Genomic DNA, 17421 nt, shown 5'->3' with positions numbered 1-17421 from the left:
CCTTAGTTTTTAAGACAGGTCTTTTTCTGAACCTTAAACTCATTAATTCAGCTAGGGTACTGGCTAGTGACCTCCTAGGATCCACCTGTTTACATTCCCCCAATGCTGGGATTACAGATGAGTTTCCACTACACATGCTTTTGTAGGGGTGCTGGGGATCCAAACTCAGGCTCTCACACATCTATCACAAGTACTTTACCTACTGAGCCATCTCCTGGATGATGGGATTTTATCACCACTATCAACGTTACCTCTTAGACTCTTTGAATTCCAAGATCTCAATTCAAAGGCTAGACTAGGATGCATCTAAGTGGTCTTATCAAGGTCCAAATCAACATCAAATCTGGGGAAGCATTTGGACTTTGGAGCTTATTTAGTAGTGAAGCAGGGACTCCACATTTACCAAGACACGCGGTGCAGAGTTCACCACAGAGGAAGTGGAAAGGGATCTGATTCCTGGACCCTTACCCAGCAAATATCTACGACATGTCTTAATATCATGGCGCTATATTTAAGCACAAGGCATCTCCATTTCACTGGTACAGAGGAATGCTTTACACCATGAAGGTCTTTGCTGTGGTTATCTAAAGGTAATTCTTTTAACTACAAAGGAATGCGGCAATTCTTTGTCTGTAGCCATCTCAAGTCAGCCCAAGTGCAGCACCATGCAGCGTCCCGACCACCGATCTTAGCTCCCTTCCATCCCTCACAGCCACGTTAATCACTGCACCAACTTACCGCGTATTTTGTCTGGTGTTTGTTTGTGTAGCCTTATCTTTCACGCAATGTGACATCAGTCAGGGCACTTCATTTCAGTATGGGGATGTAATTACAGACTGCTCCATGATTGTTACAATAAAACAATTAAAGCATCTGAGTGTAGAGCCAGAGACTGGCAAGCTTTCCAAAGTGGTTATAAATATTATTTCACATCTGTTTTTCAACGTGTATCACACATCTTTTTAGATTATTTTTATGTAAATTAAAAACAATCTTATTTTACTTACCAATCCCATTCCCTCACCATCCCCCATCCCACCCCCCACATCCACTCTTCAGGGAGGGTGAGGCCTCCCACGGGGGAATCATCAAAGTCTGTCACAACATTTGGGGCAGGACGTAGGCCTTCCGCCGTCCTCCATAGGGAATGGGCTTTGGGAGCCCATTCCTGTATCACACATCTTATTTATATTTTATTTTGGACATATAGGGTTTGCAGTCCTTGCACTTCTTGAATCTTTCTGCTTATCCCTGGATAGAAATCTGATCACGACACTTGATTTCACATATAATTTCATTTATAGAAGTCATTATGACTTTAAAATACATGTGCTTTGAAAATATAACTACACAATAACAGCATCCTTTCTCCTGGAAGTAATCACTAATGGAAAATTAAATCTTTCCACAGGCCTTTTGGATTACGTTGAAGAAGACGTAGTGTAGGTTTCTACCTTATCATGAAACTGTTATCCGAAGGACAATTAAGACTATGTGTTGTTCAGCCATGCATCTGACATCAGGGCTGCTCATATTTTTTATCCTGAAGTCCATCTCATCTTTAAAACCTGCCAGACTTCCCTTTTACCAAAGGAAACCTTTTATAGCTGCTTGGAATGCTCCAACAGATCTGTGTTTGATAAAATACAATTTAACACTGAGTTTGAAAATCTTTCAGATGATTGGAAGCCCTCGGCTCAAAGATGGGGAGCAAAATGTTACTATATTTTATGTCAACAAGTTGGGATATTACCCATGGTATACGTCAGAAGGGGTCCCCATCAATGGGGGTCTTCCCCAAAATGCAAGCTTGCAAGCACATCTCGAAAAGGCTGCCCAGGATATTAATTTTTACATCCCTGGCAAAAACTTCAGCGGACTTGCTGTTATAGACTGGGAATATTGGCGCCCACAGTGGGCCCGGAACTGGGACTCAAAGGATATCTACAGACAAAAGTCAAGAACACTCATTTCTGATACGAAAAAGAACATATCCGCTGCGGATATTGAATATCTAGCCAAAGCAACTTTTGAGGAAAGTGCAAAAGCTTTCATGGAGGAAACTATCAAATTGGGAATCAGGAGCCGATCCAAAGGCCTTTGGGGTTATTATTTATATCCTGATTGCCACAATTACAATTTTGATCCCACAAACTATACTGGGTCATGCCCCAAAGAGGAAGTTCTGAGGAACGACGAGCTCTCTTGGCTCTGGAACAGCAGTACTGCTCTGTACCCTGCCGTCAGTATCAGGAAGTCCTTTAAAGACAGCGAACACACTTTGCACTTCTCACAGTTTAGGGTGTATGAATCGCTGAGGACCTCCACCATGACATCACGTGATTATGCCCTGCCTGTATTCATCTACACACGGCTGGGCTACAGAGAGGAACCTTTACTCTTTCTCTCTAAGGTAAGACTCGCCTTGGCCCGTGGTTGAGGATTTTGATGCATTGCTGATGTTAATATTTGAAGAACACCTGGTTAGCGGAAAGATGGCTTCTTTTTTTTTTTTCGAGACAGGGCTTCTCTGTATTGTTTTGGAGGCTGTCCTGGAACTCGCTCTGTAGACCAGGCTGGCCTCGAACTCACAGAGATCCGCCTGCCTCTGCCTCCCGAGTGCCGGGATTAAAGGCATGCGCCACCAACGCCGGGGTGAAAGATGGCTTCTTATTCTTCCTAGAGTAACTGGTCTGCTTAGACTCTTTCTTTATGGAAACTAAATTTCGTTATCTTGTTTGTTAACGTCGTTTTTTAAGGGACACAGCAAGGTGGGAAAGAGCTAATGTATGAGGCTAGTAGCTACTGAATTCCTTATGACTGACTGCTGTGGGAAATTATAGAAACAGTTTGTGGTTAGCACGTTAAGATATTAGAGGGTACATGCTGAAAGCAGAATGAAAGACATTCCTGCTTCTGGCTTCACCATTCCAAATATAAAGAAAGGAGAATGTGCTTTCTTTTAAATGCATAGTACTTGCTTTTACTAAAGCTGTACACATGCCTGTAATGGTTTAAAATCATGGTTGATTTAAAACAACTTTAAAAATGCGAAACAATAATAAATTGACTAAAAGTATGTAAACCTGTAGCCTGAGCCATCTTAGAGATAGTTGCCTCTCTGATGACTGCTAATTTCCATTAGCTGGTAGAGTGGTGTGGGCTTATAAATTCAATGTTGACCATGGGTAGCTTTGCAACCCAGGTTAAAGCTCTGAGAGTACTATCTTTGTACCTGATTATTTGCTCTCAAGTTACATATGTTGACAGAGATCTCACCTGTCTGAGGAGAGCAACCTTTAAACTTGGCCAGCTTCCAGCCTGGTTTTCTCTTCCTTTGTTGCTCCAGTCGTTTAACCAGAAACTTCCAGGAAAAGAGTGGATTTGGGTACTAATGCAAAAAAATTTTTTTGCATCAAGAAGACTTGAAACCTGTTTCAGTCATCCTATTTATGATGCAACAGCATTTAGGCATTTTCTTTCACTCCTCAATTGCAAGTTCCAGTTGAGCAGACTATGCTGAAAGACAAAAGCTTTTCTGAGTGCTTGACATCCTCAGATGGATGCTCAGGAAACTCTCAGGCCACTCTCGGGCTTGGGTTGTACCGAGCATGCTCATTCGAAGAAGAAGCAGTGTACCCGTGGGAGGTATGGAAAATGCTGGGCCTTCATCACTATCCAGAAGGTGAAAGTCTTCACCCGGGGCTGAGACATACACTACACACAAAAAGGAGCTGTGAATGCTGAATCAAGAATGGCAAGAGATCATTTCTGGGGAGTTTGGGGAAATTATCTAAATTTTAACAGAATAATTATGACTGTGGCATTGAAAGTTAAAACATAATATATGTATGTATATATCAGAAAGTATGTTTTAACTTCCAATATATTTGCATATTTAGCTTAATAGCAATACTTTCTTCAGTGATGATTAATTTGCTTTTGAAAATTAAAACCTAAAATTTAAAGGCACAATGTTCATCTGGAAAGGCAGCTTAGTGTGCTGGTACACACACACCACTGCACTCGATCTACTATAAAAATATCTACTCACAATTTTAAAAATGTGATATTCATTTCTTCTAAATGCAGAACGATTATGAGGGGCTTCCATTTCTTTCGCCAATATGTTTGCAGTTTGGAATGCATGCATGCGTGCATACAGTTAGGACAGGTAGCAAATCTCTTACCCTCCCCAGAACCCAGTGTCTCAGTTCTTAATACAACAACAGAGGGTGGGGAACACTATCACCTACTCCACTGGCCTAACGGAAGCATGATAAAAATCAAATGAGAAAAGGGGTGTGAAAATTTGGATCACGTTAGAAGTATAGGTGTCATTTTAAAACAAGTATCAAAGCCTGGCACCTAACAACCATGGACTACCCAAGAATCCCAGGCAGCAGTCATAGCTTTCTGAAATAATACAGAGGCAGTAACGTCTCATTTCACCGGGAGGATGGCCTGCACCATCAACATGTAAACTCAATGTAGACACAATGTGATGCTATGCTCTATGAAAAACAATGAAAGATGTTCTGTGACCGGAGATCTGAATGCTTTGCTGTAAGTAATTAGTCTCTCTGGGGACATACAAAGGAAGTTCTTTAATGACCGCTATTCCATTATGTCTCCCATTAGTAGACTACTTTCTAACATAAATTCTGGTACACACCAGGGACCAAAGAGCAAGCATGGAGAAAGAATCCTCTAGGTATCCTATCCTACGCTTCTACCCTGCCCCTGACATATATACAATGCACTTTGATTATATCCGACTTGCACTCTGCCCCTCAGCTCTCCACAGTTGTCCCCTCCATACATATCCTTCCCATTTCAAGTCCTCTTCTTCAGAATAACACACTTAGACCTGTTAGTGCTACCTGTTTGTACATGGGTATGAGGCCATCCACGGGAGCATGAGCAACTTACTAGTGGCTCCACTTTCAAAGAAAAATGATTCCTTGTCTATCTAGTAACCACCATCTGCCAATAGCTCCTAAGGTAGGAGTGGAACCACATGAGCTCCCCACCCCCAAACAAACTAGAATTTTAACTAGTAATAATTTTTATGCAGGAAACCATAGATGCTGTAAGTCCATGAATGCAATGATATGCCTTGCAGAGGAGGGAGTATTTCAGCACATTTTTTTCTCACCTACCAGCCCTTGCATTCTTTCTGTCCCCAGTACCTTGATGTTACCTGAATCTTAGAATGGTAGAGGGTTGGCATAATGTCCCAGTTAGGACTGAGCACTCATAGACTCTTATTCTCAGCACTTTATGTTTGTTTGAATCACTGCTTACTGCAAAAGATGAGCTTCTGTGACCAAAGTTAAGGATAGCACATGTTTATGGATATAATAAATACAAGTGATTAAAGGCAGCTTGACAAAACTGCTGTGCTAGGTATCAGTCTAGGGCCTATGATCTTCCCAGTCACAGGCGTTTGACCAGGTTTACATTACTAGACCTGAATTCCCTCTTGTTGAGTGGGCTACACATTCAAGGACAAAGTAGTTGATTGTCCCTCTAGCAGATGTGTCATTACTGTACCAGTGGGCACAACTTGCCAGGGTGGTCAGTATTGTAGCAGTGTTACTTAGTACTGTGATGGGTAAGACCACTGATTCTTTTCTTCCCCCGTTGCCTGCATGCCATCTTGGCACTATGAAAGCTAGTAGGTGGAGGAAGTTTTCTTCTTCTTCTTCTTCTTCTTCTTCTTCTTCTTCTTCTTCTTCTTCTTCTTCTTCTTCTTCTTCTTCTTCTTCTTCTTCTTCTTCTTCTTCCTCTTTGTTTTGCAACCAAAGTACTTATTACCTTCTGAAACATTGATTTGAACCTGATAATCATAGGCAAAAGAAGAGGCCAGAAGCTCATTTTGCTACAACTGTTTTGTTCCTTTACTTCTGTGTTCATGTGATACCATCTATGAGGTTCCATCTCTTAGGTGGTCCCTGTATACTCCAAAAGGCATCTTCTCAATGATTTCCTTAGTGTCTTTACTTTTCTGGTCCCAAGACCGTAGCGGTCTGTGATTCAATTCTGCCAGATGACAGTGAACTAATATGACGAAAACATTTTTTGGTCAAGATATACTTGAAGACTTGCTATGTCTTTAATCTGTTCCAATAAACCCCCTCTCATAATGACACTAAAGGAGCAAGATATTTAAAAGAAACTAATATAACCTTAGAAGGTATGGCTATCATCACACAAATCTGTAGGTCCCATATTGAGTGAATGTATATCAGTGTTATATATACAAGATGGAAATGCTATGTCCCATTCCTCCTTTGATAATGCCACCTAAATCCTAAGAAGGATCTTGAAGACTTCCTTCTGATCACACTGTGCAACTATCTTCTTGCTAGTATCCAGGTTGTTTCAAAGTTAGTGGTCTGAGTTTTTCTTACTTATGTCTTTGGGATCTAACACTTCTGACCTCCATGGACACTCCCTACATGAATTTACACACACACTCACTCACTCACACACACACACACACACACACACAATGTAGTATATGATCAGAGTATGTGATTCTGTCAGTCTATTTATGTCATTCTAAGAAAGCAGAGGGTGATAATCTAGGGAGTCTGAAATCTTCCTGTTGAGTTGATTTATCTTCCAATGACTAATTAACTTCCTTGTGTTCCATCTAGCAAGATCTAATTAGTACCATAGGAGAAAGTGCTGCATTGGGAGCTGCAGGTATTGTTGTTTGGGGAGACATGAATTTAACTTCATCTGAGGTAAGTCAGTGCCTCCAGGATATATTGTTCTGCTTCCCTGTAGAGATCACTCTAATCAGGGTTCTCAGTATTCCCATAGCAAGCCAGATTTAGGATAAAAGTCAAAACCAGTGCTTAGTACTTAGACAGGCCTAAAAACATTAACTTTAAAAAGACAGTACTCATAACCCCAATATTTGTTTGACATTTATCACGTGCTGAGAGAATAAGGTTTTCTATGTGTTTGTTTTGGATCCGTTCACTTACTGGTCATGTCAGCTAATGACTAGTCTTCTCATTCATAGACAAGGAGACAGGAGGAGAAGCAATCAGGCCAATAGCTAGTCAGGCTAGTTAGTAGTGAAACCATTATTAACCACCACAGATTTTTGAGGTTGGGTCCCTTGCATTGAACCACTGCATGAAACACTGTATCCTATGCTGTATCCCGTCTGGAGAAGTAGAAAAAGATGCTAACTTTTTAATCTTATTGAAAGTATTTTTTTCCTATAGATAAGCCACTAGGGAAACCAATAGTCTTTAAAACAAGATTAAAATATCTTTTCCAATTTCTCCCATCTGAAATAGCATTTACTTCAAGAAATCTTCTGGCTTCCTTAAACCATACTAATCTCTTATTTAGGTCCAGTTGTTCTTTGTTTTATTTATCAAAAGCATTACAATAACACATTTAAGCCAGGGTTGTGAAGATTGTAGCTTCAAAATTTTGGGTTAAATTGAAAAGAGAAGTCTATGTTAATTTTAGTTTTAGAACTTTACCGGCTCAATTTGTTACTATTGAGACACTGTTCATGAAAATATTTGTAACTATGTTCACTGTATTAGTGAGGGTCCTCTAGACTCTAGAAGAACAACTTATAGAATGAATACATATGTATTTACATATACATATATAAAAGGAGATTTATTAGAATGTCTTACAGGTTGTGCTCCAGTTAGTCAAATAATGGCTGTCTACCAACAGAAGCTTCAAGAATTCAGTAGTTGTTTAGTCTACGAGGTTGGATGTCTCAGCTGGTCTTCAGAAATATGTCAGAATCCTGAAGAAGTAGGCTCTAATACCAGTGAAGGAATGGAATTGCTAGTGAGAGTTAGAGTAAGCGGGCAAAGAGAGAGCTAACTTCCTTCTTCCACATCTATTACATAGGCTGTAATCAGAAGGTGTGGTCCAGATTAAAGGTGGATCTTCCCACTGAAAAAGATCCAGTTTAGAAGTGGTTCTTCCAATTCAAATGATTTAAATAAGAAAAAAATCCCTCACAGATGTGTGCCCAGTCATTTGAGTTTCAGTTAATTCCAGATGTAGTCAGGTTGACAGTGAAGAATAGCCACCAGACACATCTGTGAGCATATTCAGAGAGTTCAGCTGCTGACTCGTGGCTCATGAGGAAGGGTTTCATCAGCAAATAGTACACATCGGGTAACATCTGTGTAGAACACATGCCAGAACACACACACAAAGGACCTTTTGTTACCAGCATTCCTGTGTCTAGTTGTGTTTAGGAATGTAGAAGCCACAACAGGTTATGTTTAAGTATACTTAACCAAGAAGTCCAGAATGCTGCAGGTGGGAGGGTCTACAATAAACCTGAAGTTGACAGCTCAGGTTTTCTAACACAACTATAAAGAACAACAGGTCCCCGAGAGTCAGGCCATCACAGTGGCTCTGGTGTTGATTCTGTTTTGTGTTTGTTCCTTTCTTTCTCACACTACTAATTACCTAGAAGGAAAAGAAAATGATGCATGAATTGAAGAAAGGCAAGGACCTCCGTGTTGACTCAGGCCACCTTGTTGGTTGAGTTGCTTTGCCTTATTACAACACTGACTGCCTCTAGGGCATTTCTCATTTCTGATCTGAGACCTTTGGGTTATAGCAGAGTCCAAGAGTTTACCCACTAGGACAAAGCCATCCAGTGTTAGCCCAGTCTAAAGAACTGCCTTCTAGGTCTAAAATCTCTGATCCAGTCGATTTTTTATGCCTTTTCAGGAGAACTGTATAAAGGTGAACCGCTTCGTGAATTCTGATTTTGGGAACTACATAATCAATGTTTCCACAGCAGCTGAGGTGTGCAGCCAGCACCTTTGCAAGAATAATGGACGGTGCATACGGAAGACATGGAAAGCGCCTCATTACCTCCATTTGAACCCTGCAAGTTACCACATAGAGGCCTCTGAGGATGGAGCATTCATAGTGAAGGGAAAAGCATCAGAGGCAGACCTGGCTGTGATGGCAGAGAATTTTCTATGCCACTGTTACCAGGGATATGAAGGGGCTGATTGTAGAAAAATGAAAGAAGCCGATGGCTGCTCCGGGATTTCCCTTTTCTCTAGCTCAGTAATAACACTGTGTCTGCTAGTTCTAGCAGGTTACCAAAGCGTTCAGTTGTGACATAATTGAGTTTAAAGGGAATTGTGTCCTCTTAAGTAGAGTGTTAGGGAACAGATGGATCTCACAATTCTTTCTCTCATGAGCTCCTCTGAGAGGTATTGTAAGTCAACATATGCGTCACAACATAAATAGGAACCTATTACTTTATTTGCTACACTTTGGTTAGAAACCAGATCCAAGAGAGCAAAGTAATGCACATTATTTTCTTACTTGAATACTTAAATTGTATTTAAATCAAATTTTATTCTTTTTCTAATTGTATCCACATATTGAGGCAAATGAATATTAAGCTTATTGATTTCACGGACATTTTCGAGGTAGCAATTTATTTAAGGATAGACTACTAAGTAGTCATGTGGCTCAACAGATGGGGTCACTCAGTCATGACCTGGTCAAGTAGGTCATCAGAGAGGATAAAATGCAGGGTTTTTGTGCCAGCCCCAGCTACACCTGTACCCATTTCCCTGCTAAACTCACAGAGGGCAGTGCCAACCAGTTTCACTGTGTTTGCTTCCCTGCTGAACTCACAGAAGACCAGTGTGTCTACTTAGGAGAATCCAGGGAGCTGCTCCCAACTCATCACAAATGTCTCTCTCAACCATCAACTTATTCCTTCACAGACCCTACCAGTCTTCATACCGTAATAAGATCTCCAGGCTGAGAGTGTGGGAGATTCAAAACCTGGAGTCATGCTGATAAAATACAGCTGGTGACTTTTGGAAATGAAATGAAATTGTTTTTAGTGAAAGAGATTTAACAAATGAGCCTTAGGATTTGCTGTTGAAAAGAAAGTCTACAAGAAATATTAGCTATTTCTGTCTTCCCTTGCTCCCCATAAGAATTTTGGATTTAGAATCACTTTAAACTTGATTTGAATTGTTTTTGCTACCTGTGTGGTGCTATAAATCTTAGCAACTTCTTTATATTCTCCGTTATCATCTGAAGTTTGGTCATACAATTTTTACCTCTGCAAATTATTCTGGGATTAAATACAGCAACCTACTTTGCACTCCTGGGTTCTTAGTGCACATAACTGTCTAGGATAATCTCATGATCACCAGAAGAACAGAAAAGGTAAAGATAAAATAGTCAAGCTACCTCCTTCTGTAGGCAGAGATCACTTATAATCACTTGTGCAGTGGTGTGGTCTTGGGAGACACTCTCAGGGGATAGACTTTCTTACCATAATGATAATTTAATAGGAAGAGTAACTCAAAAAAGACATAGATAAAGAAGGAAAGTTGATGCCTTCTCTCTTAACTCATTTCAGTCCATAGCTGGGTAGTGGTGGTGCATGTCTTTAATCCCACTCCTGGGGATGGGGGCAGAGGCAGGAGGATCTCTGTGAGTTTGAGGCCAGTATGATCTTATAGATCTAGTACCAGAACAGCTAGGGCTACACAGGGAAACCCAGTCTCAAAAAACCAAAACAAACAGTTCAACTCAGGATCCCTGCTTGTCAGAGGTGATTGCATTGTGAAAGTTTAATTCTGAAATGTCCGATACAAACAAATAAACAAAATTCACATTAGCTGTGAATGAGAGGTATGATTACATAATCAACTATTTAAAAATTAATCTTTTATATGAAAGATGATGTGAGTAGCATCATAGAACATTTACAAAATTAAAAGAAAAACCAAAGAAATCACCAATAAGCACTGTACTGCACACTGGTAACTTCTATTGTAGTCTTTCCTAATATTTCTTGCAAAGCGACTTTTATATTGTTGTAATCACAATATATACATTTTTAAAAATTTTTATTGGACTAGCAAAAACACAACCACAGGCTTCAATAGAGAGATTTCTTTCTTTTTTTAAGTTTATTTCTAAAATGACAGTTTTGGGGCTGAAGACATGTCTTAGAAGTTAAGAGCCCTTGTTGCCCTTGCTGAGGCCCTGAGTTCAGTTCCCAGCACCTCCATGGTAGTTCCTAACCAATATATACATATTTTATGAGCTATGTGTTCAATTAATGATGTGAGTGGTTTTCATAATCATTTTACAATTTTCAGGTGTATTATTTAAAAATCTTTTTTTTTCTCTTCCAGGAGAGGGGTTGGAGGTAAACTAAGCAAATGATTTAACACTTTATTGTGAGTTAGGTTCTAAGGTAGGCTAGTCTGGAACTTTATGTATCAGTGAACTGAAATGTCCAGAAGAAGTTGCACCTGTGTCAAAGATTCCTACAAGGCTCACTGACTAATTAGAACTTAACAAGATTGTGGGGAGCTGCGATGTGGCAGACAGAGAAATGAAATATATTGGGTGACTTTTAGCACCCTTAGTAGCTATTCATTGACTACTTGAATCCTTGTGACTATAAGATAATTAATTTTTATAGTATATATAATGCAGAATGGTGACAAGACCTACTTAAGACAGATAAGTGCTGAAGCCTTGAAGCTTTTCTCTTAAAGCTCGAATGAGCTACTTTTTCATCCAATCTCAACAGAAAATACTAAGACATATTGACATTTATTTATTCACTTATTATCATTTGCCAACTTTTATGGTAATGTAACTTACATTACTATTCTTTCATAATGTACCTGAAATTGCTATTTTTAACTTATTTGAAAAAGAACGATTAGGTCAACTGATTGATCTACTAGCAATGTTTTACATTTGGGGCATCTTAGAGAAACAACAATTCCCAAATCTAAGGTTGGACAATGTGAATCTGGGATGTCTGATAGCAAACACATGCAGCTAAACACTGAACTGAACCCATGGAACCCAGTGACAGAGAGAGGAGCAAATGGGCAAAGAATGGGCTGGCAAAACCAGCAGAGACAGCTGATCTCAACAAGGGGGAGCTCTTGGACCCCAGACTGACAGCTGTGACTGATCCAGACTCCCGAGTATGAGAGTCAGTAAGGAGGCCTGGGCAACCTATGGGGCCCTGGTCAGTAGATCAGTATTTATCCCTGGCATACAAATGAGCTTCGTGAGTTCATAACACAGAGAGGGATGATCTCCCAGCCTGGACTCTTAGGGGAGTGCCTGGATCCTGCCCTGAGCGAAATGACAGACTCTGGATATCCCCTATATGGAAGGAAGTGGGGATAGGGTGGGAGGAAGGGAGGGAGAGGGAACTGAGATTGACATGTGAAGCTAGATATTTAAAATTAAAGTAATAAAATAAAAAAATAAAAAAGCCAAACAGGATTTAAAAAGGTACATTGGCAAAGGTACATCTTCACAATGTACAAAAAGATTATCTCACAACATTTCTCCCTTTTTGTCTAAATAAAAAGGAAAGAAGTTAACTTTAGTACAGCAAAACTATATATGATAATAACAATTATCAGGTAATAATTACATTTACAATGTTCAGTTCATTTGTATTTGGCTATTTTGGAGAAAATACTCTATTATTTATTCTGTCTTGGTGAGTCCAAAGTTCTGTATCTAATTTACCATCTATCATAAGTAAGGAAAAATGTGACTATGACTATCTAGTCTTTAACTCCATCGAAAATCCCAGAAGGATATAATATTATCTTAATAAACAGGAAGTGCAGAGTAAGTAACTTCCAACACTAAAAGAAATTACAGAAACAGTTGGTTAACTGGACAGTCTCCCAAGGTTCATCTGTGAGGTTGGGGCATCCAACTTTGGCCTACAGGCCTAGATTATCTGACAAACTTTATTGAGAAACAGGAAATTTTTCCCCTTTTAAATTTTTTTGATTTCATTTTACATTCCAACTACAGCTCTCCCTCCCACCCCCTAACTTCCCTCCTAGCCTACCCCCAGTCCACTCCTCCTCACAGCTAAGGGATCCCATGAAGAGTCGACATAGTCTGGAACAATAGGTTGGGGCAGGACCAGGCCCCTCTCCCATTCGATAAGACAGAGCATGGCATCCCAACACAGGGAATGGACTCCAAGAAGCTGGTTCATGTACCGGGTTTGTATTGTGGTCCTGTCGCCAGGAGCCCCTCAGATAGCCCAAGATTTACAACTGTCTTCCACCTATGGAGGGTCTAGTTCGGTTCCCTGTAGTCCCCACAGTTGTAGGTCTAGAGTTCATGAGTTTAGTTGTCTCTGTAGATTTTTCCATCATGATCTTGACCCCCCTTGCTCATATGTTCCACCCTCCCTCTCTTCAATTGGATTCCTGGAGCTTAGCCTTGTTCTTGGTTGTGGATCTCTACATCTGGTTCCATCAGTTACTGGATGAAGACTCTATGACGATGGTTGGGGTATTCATCGATCTGATTACAGGGGTAGGCCAATTAAGGTATCCTCTCTACTATTGCTAGGAGTCTGAGCTGGGGTCCTCCTTGTGGATTCTTGGGAGTTACCCTAGTGCCAGTTTCTCCCTAAGCCCATAGTGGCTCTCTCTGTTAAGATATCTCCTTTATTGCTCTTCCACAGCATCCCTCCTCACCTAGGCCACCTTGTTCTCTCCTGTTCTCATCCCTCTCCCCTCCCATTTACCACCCCCTCTACCCCCAGTTTGCCTTTTAGATATCATCTCAATTCCCTTCCTAGAGTGATCCATGTGTCCCTCTTAGGGTTATCCTTGTTACCCAGCTTCTCTGGAGCTGTGGATTGTAGTCAGGTTATCCTTTGCTTTACATCTAATATCCATTTACAAGTGAATACATACCATGTTTGTCTTTCTGAGTCTGGGATGCCTCACTCAGGATGTTTTTTTTTCTAGTTCTGTCCATTTGTCTGAGAATTTCATGAGGTAAACATTTTTGTTTTTTACCATTTAGTAGTACTCCATTGTGTAAATGTACCACAGTTTCCTTATCTGTTCTTCAGTTGAGGGACATCTAGGTTGTTTTCAGATTCTAGCTATTATGAATAATGTTGCTATGAACATTGCTGAGAAAATGTCCTTGTGGTATGATTGAACATCCTTTGGATACATGCCCAAGAGTGTTATCACTGAGTCTTGAGGTAGATTGATTCCCAGTTTTCTTAGAAACTTCCATACTGATTTTCAAAATGACTGTAAAAGTTTGCACTCCCACTAGCAGTGGAGGAGTGTTTCCCTGACTCCACATCTTGTCCAACATAAGCCGTCCTCAGTACTTTTGATCTTAGGCATTCTGACAGGTGTAAGATGTTATCTTAGTCATTTTGGTTTGCATTTCCCTGATGATTAAGGATGTTGAGCACTTCCTTAGATGTTTTTAGGCCACTTGAGAGTACAGGGATGGGAAAAGACTTTCCAATTAAATGGACCTAAGAAGCAAGGTGGTCTAGCTCTCAGAGGTGTTTCCGTGTCAAGGGGTCAGCTTACATGTGTTTATATGTCACATGTTCTGTAGTCTTTGTTGAGTTCCTCCTCATGTCTCTAGCCAAAATCCTAAAATGTCTTCCCCAGTCAATCTGATTTCTCTTAATCTGGAATGAATCCACAGCTATTCCTTTCCAGTAGAAACAAAAGCATAACTTCTCCCCCAGTGCAACATATTTTTGATTTCCATTTTGAAGTAAAGCATTTTTAAATCCATAGGTTGGTTTAGTTTAGCAGTATCTATAGTCCAATGTCTCCAAGAAGCTGTTGTTTACTCATTGGCATTCAAAATATTCAAAGCCAACACAACACCTTATAGTCATCAGTAATCAAAAAAAATTCTAAAACAGCAAATAACATACATGATCCAAACTCCTTGCATATTTTCCATCTCTATATGGCTTATTCTTTTATTACTTTATTCTTTATTTAAAGACTTTATTATTTTTAAACTATTTATTTTTGTGACTGACTATATACCTTTTCTGTTCTTTTTTTTTCTTAAGCCTACACACTGTAACCTGTTTAAAGGTTTTTTTCCATCTGAACCTGTTTTACTTCATATCTGTAATCTTTTCTGTCTACATCTGCAAAACTTTAAACATATCACATGGCATGCAGGCAGCAGCCAGGAGATGTGTCTCTACACGGCAGCCAGCTTGAGAGACATGAGATTGGGAAGTCACATTTGGCTTCATTTGTGTGTTGACAACATTTTAAAAAGTTTTCTCAGTTCTTATGCGGATGCATGTGGCTGGATATTGGGTACCATTTGTAGGCAGATATTTATGTTTTTCCAACCTGCTCCCAAATAAATGCATGGAGATTTTTTATTAATGATGACACCTCAGCCAATAGCTTGGGCTTGTTTCTAATTAGCCCTTATAACTTAAATCAACCCATTTCTATTCATCTTCCTGTCACCATGTGACTTGTGACTTGTGGCTTTTACCTCTTTCCTTGCATGTCTGTTTCCTCTTATCTGCTGGTGACTCCACCGTTCTTCTCTCCAGAATTCTCTCTGTCTGGCTCTCACCAATACCTTCTGCCCTTCTGCATTGCTAACGGCCCTTAGCTTTTTATTAAACTAATCAGAAGGTGCCTTGATAAAGACACATATTCACAGTGTACAAAAAAACCTATTCCACAACACTATTAAAGCAAAAATCTCTTTTGAAGTCACCAATTTTATAGTCACTCTTCATGTTTGTGGTTTAGTGGGTGGAAGCATTGATAATCAGTGGCTGCTAAGGTCCAGAAAGGAAGTTCACCAAAATATTTTACATCGTTTAGTTAAAGTGGGGAACATCAACCAAGAATAATCCTTCCCAAATTGAGTTTTATCAGGCTTTGTTAACTAGCTGGGAAATTAGTGCCTAAAAACTTATCTCACTGGAGCATAATTCTATCAATGAAAAGAGCCAGGGAAGCACCTGTGAAACAATGTATACAATATATAAAGTAATGTATAGTTTCATTAATTCCTGAATATTAAAAATTATTCTAAGTCTTGAATAGCTCTGCTATAGTATAAAAATTATAAATGTGTATGATAAATATTTGATAATTAATAAACTATTTTGATATTGGTAGATATTAGCATTATATGGTTTATGTGCCAGAGAATTAACTACATAATGATATAGCTGCCTTTGTCTTTGCTGGCACCAAGAACTTGAACAGATTTGAATGTCACCAAAATTAATAGTTAAACTGGACATTTAATTCTCTTTGAGACCCCAAGAACATTTTTTGCTTGCCTCTAGTGTAACTTTCTAAGAGTCTGACTTAAGGTATTTTGTTTCCTGAGGCAAGAATGTAAAAGCTTGTAGGTTGTCATCAGGACTTATCACTAAGCTGTGTAGTGTCATGATTACCTTGTTGTAACATCCTGATCAAGACAGTGCCCAGATATTTGGTTGCACATTGTGATTGTATTTTGAAAATATTTCCACATGAGTATGACATTTCAATGAGTAGATTAAAGTATATTGCTTAGAGTAATGTAGATGGGCCTCTTTACACATATGAAAGGTCTGAAAAGGACCATGTGTGAAAGTCTAAAATATAGAGGAAGGGAGAGTCCATCTCTGTCTTACATCTGCAACACTGATGCACTCTTGCCTTCAGATTTGGACCCATAGCAGAACCATACCATCAGTTCTCCTGCGTCTTTAGTTTGCTTACTAACGTGGGGTGTTTCAGTCTCTGCAATGAAATCAATCCATTATAAGTGAGTTTGAGTTTCCTTCTGCTCCCACCTTAACCCTACAAATATGTGTGAGTCTATGTATATATGCATGAATGAGTGGCCTACTAGTTATGTTTCTCTGAAGAATAGAGACTATCAAGAAAAATTTACTATTAAATTTATGGTTCTTCCAGAATACAATCACTGGCAAAGATGTGGAGAAATTGGAGCCTCTACTCATGGGATTGCAATAAATAATGGTGCAGCTTCTGTGGAAACAAGTATAGACATGTCTGCAAAGTATCAAAAATAGAACTATTTATAACCCACTTTGAGAGTGATTTCTCTTTGTCCTGCAGCCAAATTGTGCAGCGTCTTCAGCAACTGAGTCTTACCATGTAGTTTTGGTGGGTAACCAAGGGAAATGTTAATAGTTTATATTATTTTGGAGTATTTTGGTATTTTCATGACCAACAACTTTTAGGGAGAGTTTCAGTCATTCTCTATATATACTGGTTAGATTTTTTTTGTTGTTGTTGTTAACTTGACAGAAACTACTGACATCTGGGAAGTTGAAACATAATTGAGGATTTGTCTCCATTAGATTTGCCCCTGGCAAGTAAGTGGGGGTATTTCCTTGGTTAATGATTGATATGGGAGGACCCAACTTACTGTGGGAGGTGACCCAAGTTACTGTGGGTGGTGTTATGCCTGGTTAGGTGGTTCCCAATTATATAAGAAAGCAAGCTAAGTGAGCCATAGAGAAAAAGCTGATAAGCAGTATTCCTCCTCTTTTAGTTTTCTGCCTTGATTCCCGAC

At 39.6% G+C, this 17421-nt stretch overlaps 1 protein-coding gene across 1 annotated transcript; it reads left to right on the top strand.

Annotated features, from left to right (window-relative positions):
* The first annotated feature begins 1460 nt into the window (after positions 1 to 1460).
* Positions 1461 to 10683, top strand: Hyal4 (hyaluronidase 4). The gene is given in 4 exon segments (XM_005078061.4): positions 1461 to 1506; positions 1509 to 2413; positions 6666 to 6755; positions 8743 to 10683. Coding segments are annotated over 4 exon segments (1443 nt in total). The 3' UTR covers positions 9145 to 10683.
* Positions 10684 to 17421: the final 6738 nt, after the last annotated feature.

Source organism: Mesocricetus auratus, unplaced genomic scaffold, assembly GCF_017639785.1.
Source record: "Mesocricetus auratus isolate SY011 unplaced genomic scaffold, BCM_Maur_2.0 Super-Scaffold_100019, whole genome shotgun sequence".
NCBI lineage: Eukaryota > Metazoa > Chordata > Mammalia > Rodentia > Cricetidae > Mesocricetus > Mesocricetus auratus.
Note: the sequence above shows the minus strand (reverse complement) of the source record. Positions and strands in the feature narration are given on the sequence as shown.